General features: G+C 35.5%; 1 protein-coding gene across 1 annotated transcript in view; it reads right to left on the bottom strand.

Moving 5' to 3' along the window:
• The window catches only part of LOC129751684 (B-cell lymphoma 6 protein homolog), a 131,185-nt gene extending 126,487 nt beyond the window's left edge, over positions 1-4,698 (bottom strand). Inside the window, exon 1 of the mRNA XM_055747339.1 lies at positions 2,721-4,698. Coding sequence (XP_055603314.1) covers positions 2,721-3,138 — 418 coding nt within the window. The 5' untranslated portion in view covers positions 3,139-4,698. The remainder of the gene's footprint in view (positions 1-2,720) is intronic.
• Between the last annotated feature and the right edge of the window lie 10,465 nt (positions 4,699-15,163).

Raw genomic sequence — 15,163 nt, 5'->3', positions numbered from 1 at the left:
GACTCCGAACGTTCTAACTCCCTGAAAATAGGATAAAAATTACATGAAATAATTATTTCAGAGAGGAGGAAAATTCTTTATATTTTTGAAACAAAGTTTTGGTTCATCAATCAAAAGTTCAGAAAATTATCTTTCAATATCTAAAACTAAGAAAAAATCATAGAATTAACAATTTTTATGTCAAATTAAAAATTAACAAACTAATTTCACTGAGTTTATGCCAATGAATAGAGAGCGCATTTTGGTAATGAAAACGATTTTTGGTTTCTATCATTTCAAAAATCTTCTGCAGAATCAATCAACGAATAAATAACTTAACAATTTCATTTTTTTTAAATGTTTATGTTATTCCGATAACTGTTATCAAAATAAACATTTCATAATTTATTATAACTCATTTCGAACGTTAAATAACAGAATGAAATCGAGAGCTGCATTCAATGCCAGAAATCATTAGGGGAAAGTGGGGAAACTTGATCCCCTTTTCTTATTTTCACCATATCTTTTTGGGAAAATTTAGCCACTCGCCGTCTTAGACATTTTCTGATAGCTTGTAACTTCAAGTTTTTATGCTCCAAAAATTAGAACGATACTTGAACCCGTTGATGAACTAGAAGCATTTTCGTGGGAGTAAAAAAATTACGATTTTTCTGAAGTTAGGGGAGACTTGATCCCCTATTGAAGGAAACTTGATCTTTTATTCAGGAAGCCCTAATCCTTGTATAAAAATCAAACAAAACCCCAAGATAGAATGTTAATTGACTATTTTGGTCATGTTTGTTCTCATTTCACAATTTATAGCAGAATAAGAAGAAAATTCTATAACTTTGTCTCAACGCTTAAACATTGCATACTTAAAGGCGCTATTTTTTATAATTAAGAGAAAATTAATTATTTTTGCTCTTTTCTTCAGACAATTGTTTGATAAATATTAGTTTTTGGATAAATATTAGTAATTTCGTTATCAGCAATCATAACGATCCATTCAGAAGAAGAATATGCCGTTTGGAAGGGGGATCATTTGTACCCAACTCTAGGGGATCAATTGCACCCATAATCAACATTTTAGAAAACTTTTTCTGAAAAAAGTTGAGAGTTTTCCATTGCTTTGAAAATATGGCATTATGAAGTTCATTTTACGCTCGAACGATTGATACATTGAAACATATATTTTTTTCATAATTTTCCCATGTAAGGAACATTTTAAAGTGATGAAAAAAGATCTTCAAGTTACATTTAGTGAAATTTTTCAAACAAAGTTCAATTACTCAAACAATTATTTTGTTGAAATTTTTTAAACTACAAGCATTGTTATTTTGCTCATATTGGCACATTTTTCTAGAACATTTGATCTTTGTAAGACATTCCAGATTCGAGATATAGCTAAGGAATCAAGTATCCCCAGGGATCAAGTATCCTCATTCTCCCCTAATTTTCACTGGAATTTTTTTTTCACGTTCAACATGCAAATATCTCGAAAGTTCTATTTATACAAGATCATTTGTGCACTTTCTGTGTACAAACTCGGTGCTAAAGGTAAGTTTTTGATCCAGGATAAGTTCTGTATCTTGCAGTGATTTCAGACTTATCTTATAACAAACCCAAAAATATCTCTGTGCTACATTTCAATACTAAATTTCCGGCAATCAAACAAAGGAAAAAACATCAATACATATCTGAAGATTCAACTCCAATGGTTCCTTAAAGCTTAATTTTCACAGATAATGATACCGCTTTTACACCAAAAGTTTTAAGGTCAATGAGATAGCAAATTGACTTAGTCAGAAAAACTATAGGTTTCATCAGTTATTTTTAAATTTACAAAAACATGCGATTTTTACTATACTAAGAAAAAGGAGTAAACTGGAATAAACTTTGTTGTTAATGAAAAATCAAATGAAAACATTTGAAAATTCGTAGTTTTTGATATATTTGTGATGTAATAACGCATAAACACTGATTGCAGTAATTTTGGGTTTTGTTCGAATTAAATTTTACATTTTTTCTGTCAAAAAGGTTTTTACAGAAAAAGCATAAGGGTGCTGAATACATTTAGGGGAAAAAAAATACTTCAAAAAAATCTGCTTGCTGAAATTATAAAAATTAATGTTTGGATGGATGAAATTTTGAAATAAACAAACGTGTGTTGCAAAACAATCATATTCCAGCATATGATAACGAAATTTAAAAGGTAAATTTTTTATGTGCATTTTGGTGCATTTTAGCCTGGTAACTGGTAACTGAATTATCAAAATATTTATTTAAAAAAATTAGTGACTGTATGAAAAATACTTTGCTAAAGGATAACAAAACAATTTTAAGTTTGTTGGTATCCAAAGCCAATCCGTCATCTATGAGAGTCAAAAACTTTAAAAACTATCACATTATGTGAGAAACTTTGTCATCAAAATTTTGTTATCATCAAATGATAACACTGTTACATTACATTAAAAAAGAACTTGAATAAGTGTTGTGGAAAACAAATGTTGCACCCAATTCGCTTTTGCATGTCGGGACGTTTGATGATAATAATTTTTAACGTATTTCTTGTTACAAACACTTCCATTTTTCGAGATTTACAACAGCCCAATCCCCCAGTATAGGCTAAACGGTTGGCACCTGATTCAACCCATGTCAAAATTTCCGGAGGAAATTGATATTCCAGTCAGCACCGAACCCTTCATTTTGTCCCTAGCTTATGGGGCGCCCAAAACACTTACCATTATAAAGAATCGTCGAAGACGCTGGAAGCGTCGTCGTTCCGGTTGTGGCGTTATTGTCCCGAGTGGCCGCTTCCGGCGAATGTGGCGGCGGACTGGGTGCTGTAGCACCGGCAGTCGGCGAGGACGGTCCCCAACAGGTGGCTGCTGCAGCCACTGGAGCACCTCCGTTACTGCCGGAACCGGAACCACTTGTGGTGCCGGTGTTATCACCTACGACGTCGATTTCTTCATCTTCCTCAACAACTTCCACGATCACCTGGGGATGTGTGATCGGGTGGTGTTGATGATCTAGTCCCGGAGATGAGGATCCACTGTTGCTGCTGGAGGAACTCCGCGGGGGTGGACTTTGGAGTTCCTCGGCACGATCCGGCCACGGATAGGCCTTCCACTTTTTGGCCATCAGACACCGGGGCATTTTGTTTAGCGGGTTATTTTGTTTCGAGTTGTTAGGAGTTAGAGGTCAGGTACTTTGGTTGTTTCGTGTGTGTGTTTTGGGTTTTTTCTTGTTAGATTTTTTTTTAGTTTAAGGGTAACGGAACCGAGGCAGGTCAATGCATGTTGACCGAAAAGTAACGTTTTTCTTCTCTTGGCAAAGCACAGACACTGACTATTTTATTTTGTTTTCTGCTTCGAGGGAGTTTTGTGGGGTAGGAAAAGGGTAGGATTTTGCTTTGAGAAAGTTGCCCTGGAGGGTTTGAGCTGGCCGCGGAAGTGAAAATCGATAGTTTTTCTCGCTTTTCGGGGGGAGGTTTTGTGCTCTTTTTGGGACGGCGAGAGATTCTTGACCCGATGTACGCCGGTTTTTTGGATGGAATAAATTTTATATCCGAACGTGACACAGATACCAAAAAACTTTGCACTTTTTTTTCCTATTCTTCTCTGTAAACTCCCGCTGGGAGATGTCGAGGCCGGTCGTTTCTGAACTTGTACCAGAGCTGGGACTTTCGAGGGGGGAAATCTTCAATGGGGGCAATCCATCGTTTTGCAGCACAATCCTCCTTCCAGTTTTAGCGATGCACACGTACAGTATCCAAGAGTTTGAGAGAGTAGCACACGCACAGTACAGTATAGAATAGTTGTTACGAGTAAAAGTTGCAGTCGTTAAGATACCAGCAAAAGCTTCTTCTCGTGGTCCCCAAAAACTGAACGCTGAACTGAGACAGATCCATATATAGGTAGGTATATCATTTGGGGTAGCATTTGCACATACATTCACTCATCCCGGAAATGGAACCGAAAAAACACCGGAAATGGAAACATTGGTTGGACCACGAGAGTTGACAGAGAGTTTACACTATGATGACTTTAGCCACGGTACCACATTTGCTGCATGACCCGGATCCCGGATCCGGGTTCCGTCACTTCTGTCTCGTAGTTGATGAACATCGAACCGGAAACTGAACTTCTAGGCGAGGATCCTTCTGGAATTCATGCGTTGAGGCGTAATCCAAAGTTGCACAATCCTTTTTTTTCGGTTTCAACAAAATCACACGCGACAAAATTGCGACACTTTCGCGAATGAAAACTTATAATTTGGTAGTTAAAAGGGCGGTATCGGAACTAAACACGACTAGAGATGGATAAGATTTGACAGGCTGCAGATTCCGTTTTTTTTGTAACCGATGATTCGACTAGTATGTTTACACACAACAAACCGCTTACAGTTGCACTATACGTAACTATTTTCCGTTCCGTTGTTTTTTTTCCCGGTTACAAGTTAATAAACGTTTGTAAAGGAGAAAGATGACAGCAACAACACGAGGAACAACTTGCAGCAAGCAACAGTATAGTTAGGGAAATCGATTCCGAAAGTTCATACTGGGTAGATACAATAAATAACCGAATCCAGAAAAAATATTACATACAGAGAGATGATACACACAGTAAGAGAGTGAAACACGACAGACAAGAGAAAAAATGGTGTGTGTAAGTAAGTGTGTGTGTGTAGCACGACACGAACCGCACTGTTGGAACCGTGAAAGGCTTTTGAGTCCTGTCGGGCGCGGTGCGGTCCCTTTTAAAAAGTTTCGGCCCGACCGACCGACCGACCGACCGATTCGAAACCCGAGGCACACGAAGCCGAACTTCCCCGTCGATGGGCGAACCGAACAGCAACACAGGATATGAGCAACATAGGAAAAAAAACTTTGATTCCATTCAAAGGATATCTGTTGGCGGCGCGTTGCTGATTTCCCCTCTAAGCGAGTGGGTTGCGAAGGGAAGCCTTCTAACAACGTGTTGATGCAACTCCTGTTCGATGGGAGGCCGGCAAGGATGCCGATTTATTTGCTTTATTTTAGAGCAATTGGTATAATTTGAAAAATAATATAAGAACAACAAACTTGGAGGTATATACCCATTACTCATCAATTGAAAATTACCTTTTACGATTGAGTACAAAATCTTTTGAAAAAATGATTTGAGCTCTCTAAATTCATTTTATTAAATTCTTGGTTGTTTTCATTTATCCGTCATAGCCATATTTTCTGTCCTTCAATTTATTCTTTTTACTTAAAGAGAATTTTTTATGATAATACCCAAGTAACCATAAGCATTAAGCCATAACCCTTAATCAGCATTAAATCAACATTTCTGAAGCAAGTTAGCATTATATCTACATCCATAATGCTTTTAGGTTTTATATAAGCATTTTTCATGCATAGAAGCAATAAAAAATTAGCACTAATGATAGCACTATAAGCACATAAAGAGCATCTATATAAAGTTAACAAGCATTAAGATTGTAGCACTAAATCCAAGTAACCATAAGCATTCAGCCATAACCCTTAATCAGGATTAAATAAACATTTCTAATGCTAGTTGGCATTATATCAACATAATGCTTTTTAGTTTTAAATCAGCATTATTAATGCATAGAAGCAATAAAAAATGGTGTGATCCAAACGGTACTTGAAGTACGGGTTTTTGGTCGAAAGTGGTCGAAATGGTAAAGCCGCAAGAAAAGATAAAGGATGCTGCGGGATCCTCGGTTCGAGATTCATCAAAGGTAATTCGTAATTCAATTATAATCACTTCTCATTTCATAGAACCCTTCATTAAGCAGGTTGATTGGTGTTGTAGATAAATTAAAGGCTATGTTGTGATAGCATTTATTCAGCCCGCTATTTCAGCTTTTAAGCATTACATCTGCATTATATGCGCATATAGTGCAATACAAGCATTAATTCAGAGTTATATATAGGAATATAGTGTTAATAAAGGGCTATGTTTTAGTGCTTATGGTAACTTGGGTAGCTAAGTCTATAAAGCACTGGTTTCCAAGCCGCTCTCTAAAGCTCCCTGAGGAGCGTTGAAAGCTTCCAGAGGGGCGATAAGCTCAACTTTTAAATTTCGGGGGCATTGAAAAGGCTTAGGGAGCGGTAAGGTCATATAAAAATTACTATTTTCACAAATTACGAAACAACATAGATTTGAACTGTCAGCCAAAGTTGCAGCAAATTTTCATCTCAAAATCTGTGTCACAGGACACAGAATTTTAAAAATATTAAAAGATTTTACAGTTTTTTTTTAATTTTTCACGTTTTCAAAAAATTATCTTTTTTTGTCAACTTAAACTGTGGGTTTTTTTTTTGTTTTGAAAAATAATGATGAGATTGTTTATCTTAATTGATTTTTCTCAAGTGAAATGTTAAAAAGACCCAATTTGTCATTATTTTTTAATCGAATTAAGGCTTTTTGCATCGCAGAAAACCATCACATAATGTCTTGATTAAATCACAGAAAGTCAGATTTTTTTTTCTCGGCAGTTAGTTAGTTCGATGTACAACAATGAAATAACATTACATAACTGAACCCTCCAGTGACTCAGATATCTATAATTTTGCAGAGCTGCGAAGAAAGTTTTGTATTTGTACCTCAATCACTAGCAGATTTTGTCATCAGTTTATTCTACGGTCCACATCTATTTTTATCTAGTTTTGTTAGTTTATTTGGCTTTTTCTTTAATCGATTTGGGATAGGTAAATTTGAAAAGCATTTTTGTAACAAAACGTCATCTAGGATTCAGTCATTGAAATTCTGAAAAGGAAAAATAACAAAATTCTGACTATTTAGCCTTTTGAACTATATTTCAAGTTCTGATTTTTTTTATCTTTAATTCAATCGATTCCAAAAAATTAAATAGGCCATTTGCCAAAGACAAACTTCTTAACTACTCAGTTACCGCTAAGTTGCCGGAAATTAGTAATTAGAATATATGTTGAAGTTTCAATCCTATGAATGCTGTTTAACTTCGAAGATGATTCAAATTCAGTTTTAAGGTTTCTTTTAATGGGTTTTAAGGTTTCAGAATGAAAGTAATACAGTCCAACCTGTTTAAGCGAAGGTCCAAGGGATTTAATTTCTATATTAGCTTAAGGAGGTTTCTTATTCATCCAGGTTTTCGTTTGAAGAGTGTAAGGAATAGAGTGTCCATTTCCCGGCCATTTAAGCGTTCCCGGGAATTGGGAAATCTGACGATCCTTTTCCCGGGAATTGCCGGGATCCCGGGAAAAATTTAAAATGAAGCTTGCAGCATTAAGATCTTTACCATCTACTGCGTACGAATCCTTAACGATATGGTATTTTTGAATTTTAGGTAGTGAAATTGCAAAACTTTTCAAACTTTTTTAATGCCTTCAAAATTCAATAAGCAAACCCAAGACCCAAAAACTAAGTACTTTAACTGACAAACTGGTCTTATTATAGCTGAAAAAATTTGAAATAATTGAGAAAGATCGAGAAAGACTATCGATAGAAGTTAATTAGCTAGACTTCAGATTATTCATCAAATATCGTAAATTTTCAGATAACTATCCATTTGTTTCACAACATTTAATTTCTTTGCTAATGATTTTGCTACTATCAACAGTATCCGAAACGAAAGTTCGATTCTAAATGATAAATGTTGCAAAATAGAGCATTCAGATTCTTCCGTAGCGTTTCATTATTGGAAATGTTTGATTTTTTAGATTCTTTGTCACTTTTCACATTGTATACTAAGTTTTCGATCGGAAAAACATGTTTTATCAAATTCAATGTATTAACAAGATTTAAGAAAAAATAATATTTAAGACTAAGTCATCAAGGTAGAACAATCATTTTCCTTGCTCAATCTAATTCATTTTTCCAACTTAGATCGTGTAAATTCTCAGTAATTTAGCACTTTTTATTGGCTTCAGGAATTCCCGGGATTTTTAAGCGTTTCCCGGGATTCGGGAATTCCCGAATTTTTATAATTCCCGGGAATTCCCGACCGGGAAATCCCGGGTAGGACACTCTAGTAAGGAACACATTAATGCAAAGTTTGTTTTATTAAACCAAAACAAATTTTCGAATCTATTCAATATTTGTTGTGCATCAGATAAAAATGAAAAGAAACAAAGGAACTTTGCACCAGTTAGAATATATTCCATTCTAGTTTCCAAAGGAAACTGAACTAATTTGTTATAAGTATAATCTTCTTTTACCAATATGGTCAAAATATGTAAGCATCCTGGACAATGAAAGACATGCGTACTTAATTTTTCTTTTCAACGCAACCTCTGTTAATTTCAATGTTGAAATAACTATGGCCAGGCCAACCAAATGGTAAATATTGAAAAATATACTGAAAAAAAGGAGAAATAAAACGTGAAGTTCCCTACCAAACACATGATATGCAATAACTTCAAATTAAAATCATACAATGCAAAAATCAAAAATCATAAAAAAGGTTGGATCTCACCAAACAGGTTTCCGTCGACAAAGCACATTCCACGCTGATTTGGAACCATACATTTTAAGTTTGCAGGAGCTTGGCTGATGCTGTTTTGATATCAGAACCTACTGAAATCGAAGTTTCTGAAGCTTATTTGTTTTTTCCCACATTCTATGGCGTCTTTGTTTTTCTTCACAATTTTGTACACTTATGTGGTTATTTTCAATTGAATTAAGTACTGATTCTTCCTTATTTTAACTTTTTTCTTCCTCAAATGAAAAAACTATTCCACAGAGCGCAAATTTTTAACGTTCGCGCGAGTCAAAGCCTACTTGAATCTGTATTTTTGTGTGTATTTTTTATGTGTTTTAATTTAATTCACTCAAGGGGGCTTTGAACTCGAAAAAAAAACAGCAAAAGGGGACGGTGTGTAAAAATAATTCGAAATCCACTACTACAGAGTATTAGCTCACAGGACCGTAGCAAAAAGATAAACATTGAACCAATGTTCCGAAAATCAATCATTTTCCATCAGCCATGCTTTACTGCATTCAGAGCCAAAAAATCGAAGCAGTTAATTTTTCCTCTGCACCCAAATCATATAAACAATCATGCATGACAACGACGCTGCTGTAGGGGAACATGCCCTGTTATGCGCCACCTAAGCGAATCGCTGATTTTCTATGTATTCCACGTACAAATTGTGTTAAAAATGAGTGCAATCGTTGAAGAAAATTGTTTTCTACAAATCCCTATGATTTTTTTCTACTCAAATTGCTATAGTTGCTTCAAAAACTTGATTTTTAAAAACCTTATTCAAAGCCACAGAACAAAACTGTGTTGCAAATACGCGCCGCTGTGTATTCAATACGCGCCTAGCAGCCGAACACACCCGAAAGCAGCCGAAGACCGAAAACACACCAATACTTACAGGCACTTTGACTGAAAACAAAATCAAAATGGACTAATCAAAATTTAAAAAAATAATAAAAGTAGATTTTTTGGGCTGAATTAACGCTTAAAATAAGGTTTTAGACTTTTTGTTCATTTTCAATGAAAATTGGCGTTTTTGAAAAATTAATGCTATTTTCAGCCTACTACGGCTGGCGCGTTATAACGAGCGCATAGGCCGTGATAGAACATACCCATAAAAAGCATACCTTAGCGAGTTCGGTATTATTTTTTTGCATTAAATCATAGTTTAGATTCTCCTCTATCGATGTGTCAGAAAATATTGTCTTATTCGTTTTTCTCTGCTTGGTGACACCTTATTGAAAGTGTTTTAAAATTTAGATCGAAATGAAGAAAAACCTAAATTGTGAAATTATCACGACACAGGAGCATTTTAAGGAAAAATTCATACTTGCCATGACCGATCACAGCATTTAGAACAAATTGGTAATATTTTGCAGGCTTAAAATGTTTCAGATTCTTCAAAACAAGGGTGGCGCGTATTGGCCACATGGGGCGTTATATGAACTTTTCCCCTATTTGAAACATTCCCGCAAAACATGATGCGGTAAAGAAGGACGCAGACTATCAGCAACGAACGTCTCGATGGTGATTGCCTTCCTTGATGGTTTTTAACCTTCTAGGATCACAACTGATATGTATCAGTTCTGAGAGATGTGTAAAGGTTACAATGTGATTTTTAGTTTTTCGCTTTGCGTAGAAGAACAAAATCATTGCTAAGTAGGGGAAAGGTTTCCAAAATGGGCCTATCGGGTTAAATGACCCTACGGCTGTTTGATGAAATGGCTGACTAGACAGCTTATCTGACCAATGCATTTTGAGGGTGATACGCTTAGAACATAAGGAAAGAAAGAATTTTATGAATTTACAAACTCAAAAAATTTTTAAACATCAAACAAGGTTTTGATACATTTTTATGTAATATTTCGACTTTTAAAAATTATACGTATAGAAGCTTAAAACAAAAACTAGGATGGTTTTTGTTTCTTACTCAAATGAACTTAAGAAATTTAACATATTTCAGCTTTTGTGGAGGTTTAATAATGATTATATAGTGGAATAGTAGAGTGTTTTTGTATGCCCCCATCATGTTTGTAAAATGCCTCCACCCTGAAATAGCAGGTTAAATAGATTAAATACATCATTTTAAACATTGAACCTCCAAATCTGAGCTCCGAATAACATCTTAAGAGAGAATTGAAGATCCAAAAACAGATTTGATAAAGTTTTTCTCATGGATGAACTGCCTCCATAGTATGGCAACCCTAACTTTTGTTTTATTCCATAAAATTATAATATACATAGATTTTTATAAAACTTCAGCATTATTGTACGGAAATTATTACTTTCTAGCAGTTTCAATGAAATAATACGGAAAAATTGCCCAAAAAACAGGAATTTTGTTCAAAACAAAAATAGGCGCATTTAGCCTGCACGGTTTGAGGTTCGGCATTTTAGACAACACTTATAATAAAATCGTTTTCTTGGAAACAGATGAAAATTTTAACATCAAAATTACTCCAATGTATAGAAAACAGATGCCTGCACACGTGTATATAGTTTTTGTACACATATTCGATGTGATATTTGATTAAATCAGTGTTCTGCTTAATAGGCGCATATAGCCCGCTCCTCCCCTAATCGCAATAAACTGTTCTGCATGTGCTATGGCTTTTTTCAACATGTGGTCCTGGTATTTCTTCAGATTTTCCTTCTGAGAGATTCATGATCGTCTTTCATTATCAACAATGATTGAAGTACAGGTGTTAGCGAATGATTGTGAGAACGACGTTCAAATTGTATCATCAAGTACGTCGATCACCGTTGATTTGCCACGTGACGAAAAGCAACGTTAGCCCCCGATGGGGCATGGTATATTTTTATGTATCTAGTTAGTGTTGATGTTCGACAAACATTCAACGGATACGTTCACCACGTGCCTATCACAGCACTCGGAGGCAAAAGTATTCTAGCTTGAAACGAATCCTGATAGCTTTTCTTGAGCGATTCTCCGAACATTGCATTGAACAAAATTTCACCGGATGAGGTCTTTTAATTCTAAGGTTGCCAGAATTTTTCCACATGTATCCGGGCCGGACAAAATCAAGCTATTTAGTATAAAAACTAGGCAGAATAGGGGCCTTATGATTTAAAGTTTCCAAAAATCTTGGTGATATCCGAGCAATTTTGATCGAAACCCATGAATTCCTCAATAAAAATTAAGGAAAAAACTTGAAAAAAAATATTTTTTTATCAGAACCCCCGCAGTTTAGGCTTTCAAAAACCTTTAGTGATAATTTTTATGATCCTTGCCAAAAAATTTCGTATTTGACGCATAAATTAAATAGAAATAACAACACAGATTCTTTTTTTAGGTTGGTGTTGGCGAATAAAGTGAATAAATCCGAGTAAAATCCGGGCAACGGGCCGGTCCAGATTTCTCCAAAATGTTGTATCAAATATCCGGGCAATCCATGATAAAACCGGGAAAACCGGTAAGCTCAATGTAAACCATTACACTTGTACATTTATAGATAGAAAGTCGAGAAAAAAAATTAACTTACATTTTTAATTCTTGATGGATTTATTGAATATATTCCGGGATTTTTAACCATTGGAACGATTCATTTTTTCCCCTGATTTTTTTTATGAATTAACGAATCTTAGAAATCGCAAAATGAAATGAACTGATAGCTTTATAATCACCATAAAAGTAACACTGCTTCTGGAAGACTTGAAATAACTCCTGAGTCATTAGTAGCGGGAAAAATGTATTTCACACTTTTTGTCTCACACGCTATTTAGATATGGACAGCTATGTGATTCTACCCCCCCCCCCCCCTCCCCCTTCTTTTTGGGTATTATGTATCCCACTTTTCAAACTGCTATTTGCCAAGAGCAAATTTTTCTTGTTGGTTCGAGCAGTAGTCGTATTTTGGAAGCAATTTTAAGGTCCACTTTTCTGTCATGTTTTATAGCTTGAGATCAAATATTCAAGTTTTTTTCAACTTAAACTACTTGAAGGGATTAAAGGAGTTTTCACATGAGTATTCGTACCGTGGAAATAACCCAGTCAATTTTAGAAACCCTATGAAATTCCAAAAAAAAAACCCTGTAATTGTGAAGACCGTGCATAAAACCTATTTTTGATAAAATCATTATGCTGTTAAATTTTGAACACCAAAGCTTTTAGTTTTTTTTTCGATTCCGTGAGTTCTCCGAGTGTTTTTATCTTTTTCTAGCAACCGTGATTGTTGATGAATGATGATTATGCATGATTGAGATGTGATCTTGTAAAATTTATAGTTTTAACCATATTATGAACATCTTTTCTGCCAATCAAGATTTTAGGTGGAATGTGTGTGAAATAGTATCTCAAAATCAATGCGCTATGTTAAATTTCAAAAGTAAGGAATTTTAAATGATATAATAGGTAATTCCTATGGAAAAAAAGAAAATCAAAAATGTTTGAAAAAAACATTTTTCAATAAATATCATTATAAACAAGACAAAATGGCACACAGAGAGACGAGAGATGAGAGACGAAAGGCGAGAGACGAGAGACGAGAGACGAGAGACGAGAGACGAGAGACGAAAGACGAGAGACGAGAGACGAAAGACGAAAGACGAGAGACGAGAGACGAGAGACGAGAGACGAGAAACGAGAAACGAGAAACAAGAGACAAGAGTGTTACGGTAGAAAGTTAGCATCCTAAAAAATTCAATTTGTTCTTTTAAAACGAAAATTTTATTTTGAAAACCCAAACAAGATCGAATCAAAATGAGCTCTCCAAAATTCCCTTGTGGGGTAAAACGCCAACGACTTTATTTTGATGAATATTGATCACAAATGTGTTCTTAACATCAATGCCTTGTTATTTGAGTTAAAATAATTACCAGATATTAAATCTAACGTGAGTATAATCAAACTAAGTTTGATTCATTATATTAGTTGTAAAAAGTGAGCAAATGAAATATGCTTTTACTTCAAGGTGATTTCTTGAACATCCTCACCATTGATTTTATTGGTTGTTGAAAGAATACATTTTAATTATCAATTGAAGAAAAACTGCTGTAAATTGTTGTTTTATATTAAACTGAAAATTTATTAAACCTTAAATAATCATACTCAAAAAAGTTTTTTTTTTAAATACATCAAGTTGGAAAAGTTTGTACTTTAATCTATTATATTTATAGTTGAATGCCTAAAATCGAGCATACAATAGTAATATTTACAGTTGAATCAATTATACTACTGCAGTTGAATCTAATATATTCACTGTTGGTTGAGTTTACGGCACCGTAAAATCCAAAAAACGAACAGATCTCTCCGAAACACTTTTCATTGAGACAAATCTGTTCAAGTTCGCCTCTGATGACATAGATCGATAGCATCAGACCTTTCTTGGGTTAAATAAAACACACTCGTTCTTTAAAACATTGCAAACTGTTTAGTGGACTGTATTACCGCATATTACCATCTTGAACCGACAAACACACTAACTTTGGCCATTCTGGTTTCTGACTCGGGCGGTTAAAGCAAATGTAAATGGTTCAAATTGTATTATGCAATGATCTGTAATGCAAGACTAGTTCCAAAAGTTTCAAACATGAGAGTAAAAAATCGAAAAGTTAAACGGCTGGAGCTGCTGCACCATTTGTTTAGAATAAACAGCATATTACCCTCATACCTAACCATAATTTTATTTAATTATTTAGAAAAAGAAAATATAAATGTAAAAATAATGGTAAAATGCTAAACAGATGTTGAAGAAATGATAGTTGAATAAAAACAGTTGGAATAACTATTTAATTTTTCTGCTTCAATTCGAACATGGACTGGGTACTCGATCCGGTTCGAAGGAACATTCAACGATGATTTTCGCGTAGAATATTTTCAAACCGATAGGATGGTGTATTTTATCCCATCCACCTCACTAGAATGTGTTGCTGCCGGCAGAACCTCATATCGAACCCAGAACCCTACAGAATAGCCCACCGCCACTAAAAGGGGAAGCAAGCAACAAACTGCCAAAATTCCCCCTCCACAACATCAATGATATACTGCCCGAAGCCGAACAACTCCTTCGAAAGCGCAACAACCACCTTCGGCCAGGTTCGGCCAATATGTCTCTTTTCCCGAAATTAAATGTTCTCCGAATGTCCTTAAGCTCTCTCTCTCTCTCTCAGTCAATAGGTTGCTGAAGAGACTTTTATGCTGAGCTTACATCAATTGAGCAACATTATGCTAGGAGGACCTGCTTTTGGTTGTTCCCGTCAGCATAGCCCACCCGAAGGGTGGTTTATGCTTTATGCTTCAGTGATTTTTCATTCTCTCTTGATTCTCTCTCGGACACTGACGGAATCTCTCTGCCAAAAAGGTAGTAGGAAGGAAGGCACGCAAATAAAACCATGAACGGAACTCCTCCTCGGGTAGAAAGGAACACAAGTCGATTCTGGCGGCGGTGGAAGGCACGCGTCGCACGTCATTCAACTCTGCTGCTGGTTACGCTAGCGTTTCGTTGATGATGCTGTTGTTGTTGTTGCTGCTTTAGCTCAGCTGGTGTTGTTCTCGTTCTACTTCTTCTTCCATTCGCTTGTGATATGGTTTATGGTTCTCTCGGGTGGAACCACCAACAGTAGGGTTCCCTATATGATAGGAGCAGTGCCGAGTCATCTGGTTATGGTTTTCGGATGACGACGGCTTGCTCGGGTGATGCGATGTGGTGCCACCTTGTCTCTTCTTCCTTTCTTCGCTGATGATGTTTTT

The sequence above is a fragment of the Uranotaenia lowii genome, chromosome 3 (assembly GCF_029784155.1).
Source record: "Uranotaenia lowii strain MFRU-FL chromosome 3, ASM2978415v1, whole genome shotgun sequence".
Classification (NCBI taxonomy): Eukaryota; Metazoa; Arthropoda; class Insecta; order Diptera; family Culicidae; genus Uranotaenia; species Uranotaenia lowii.
This window is presented reverse-complemented; position numbering and strand designations above follow the sequence as displayed.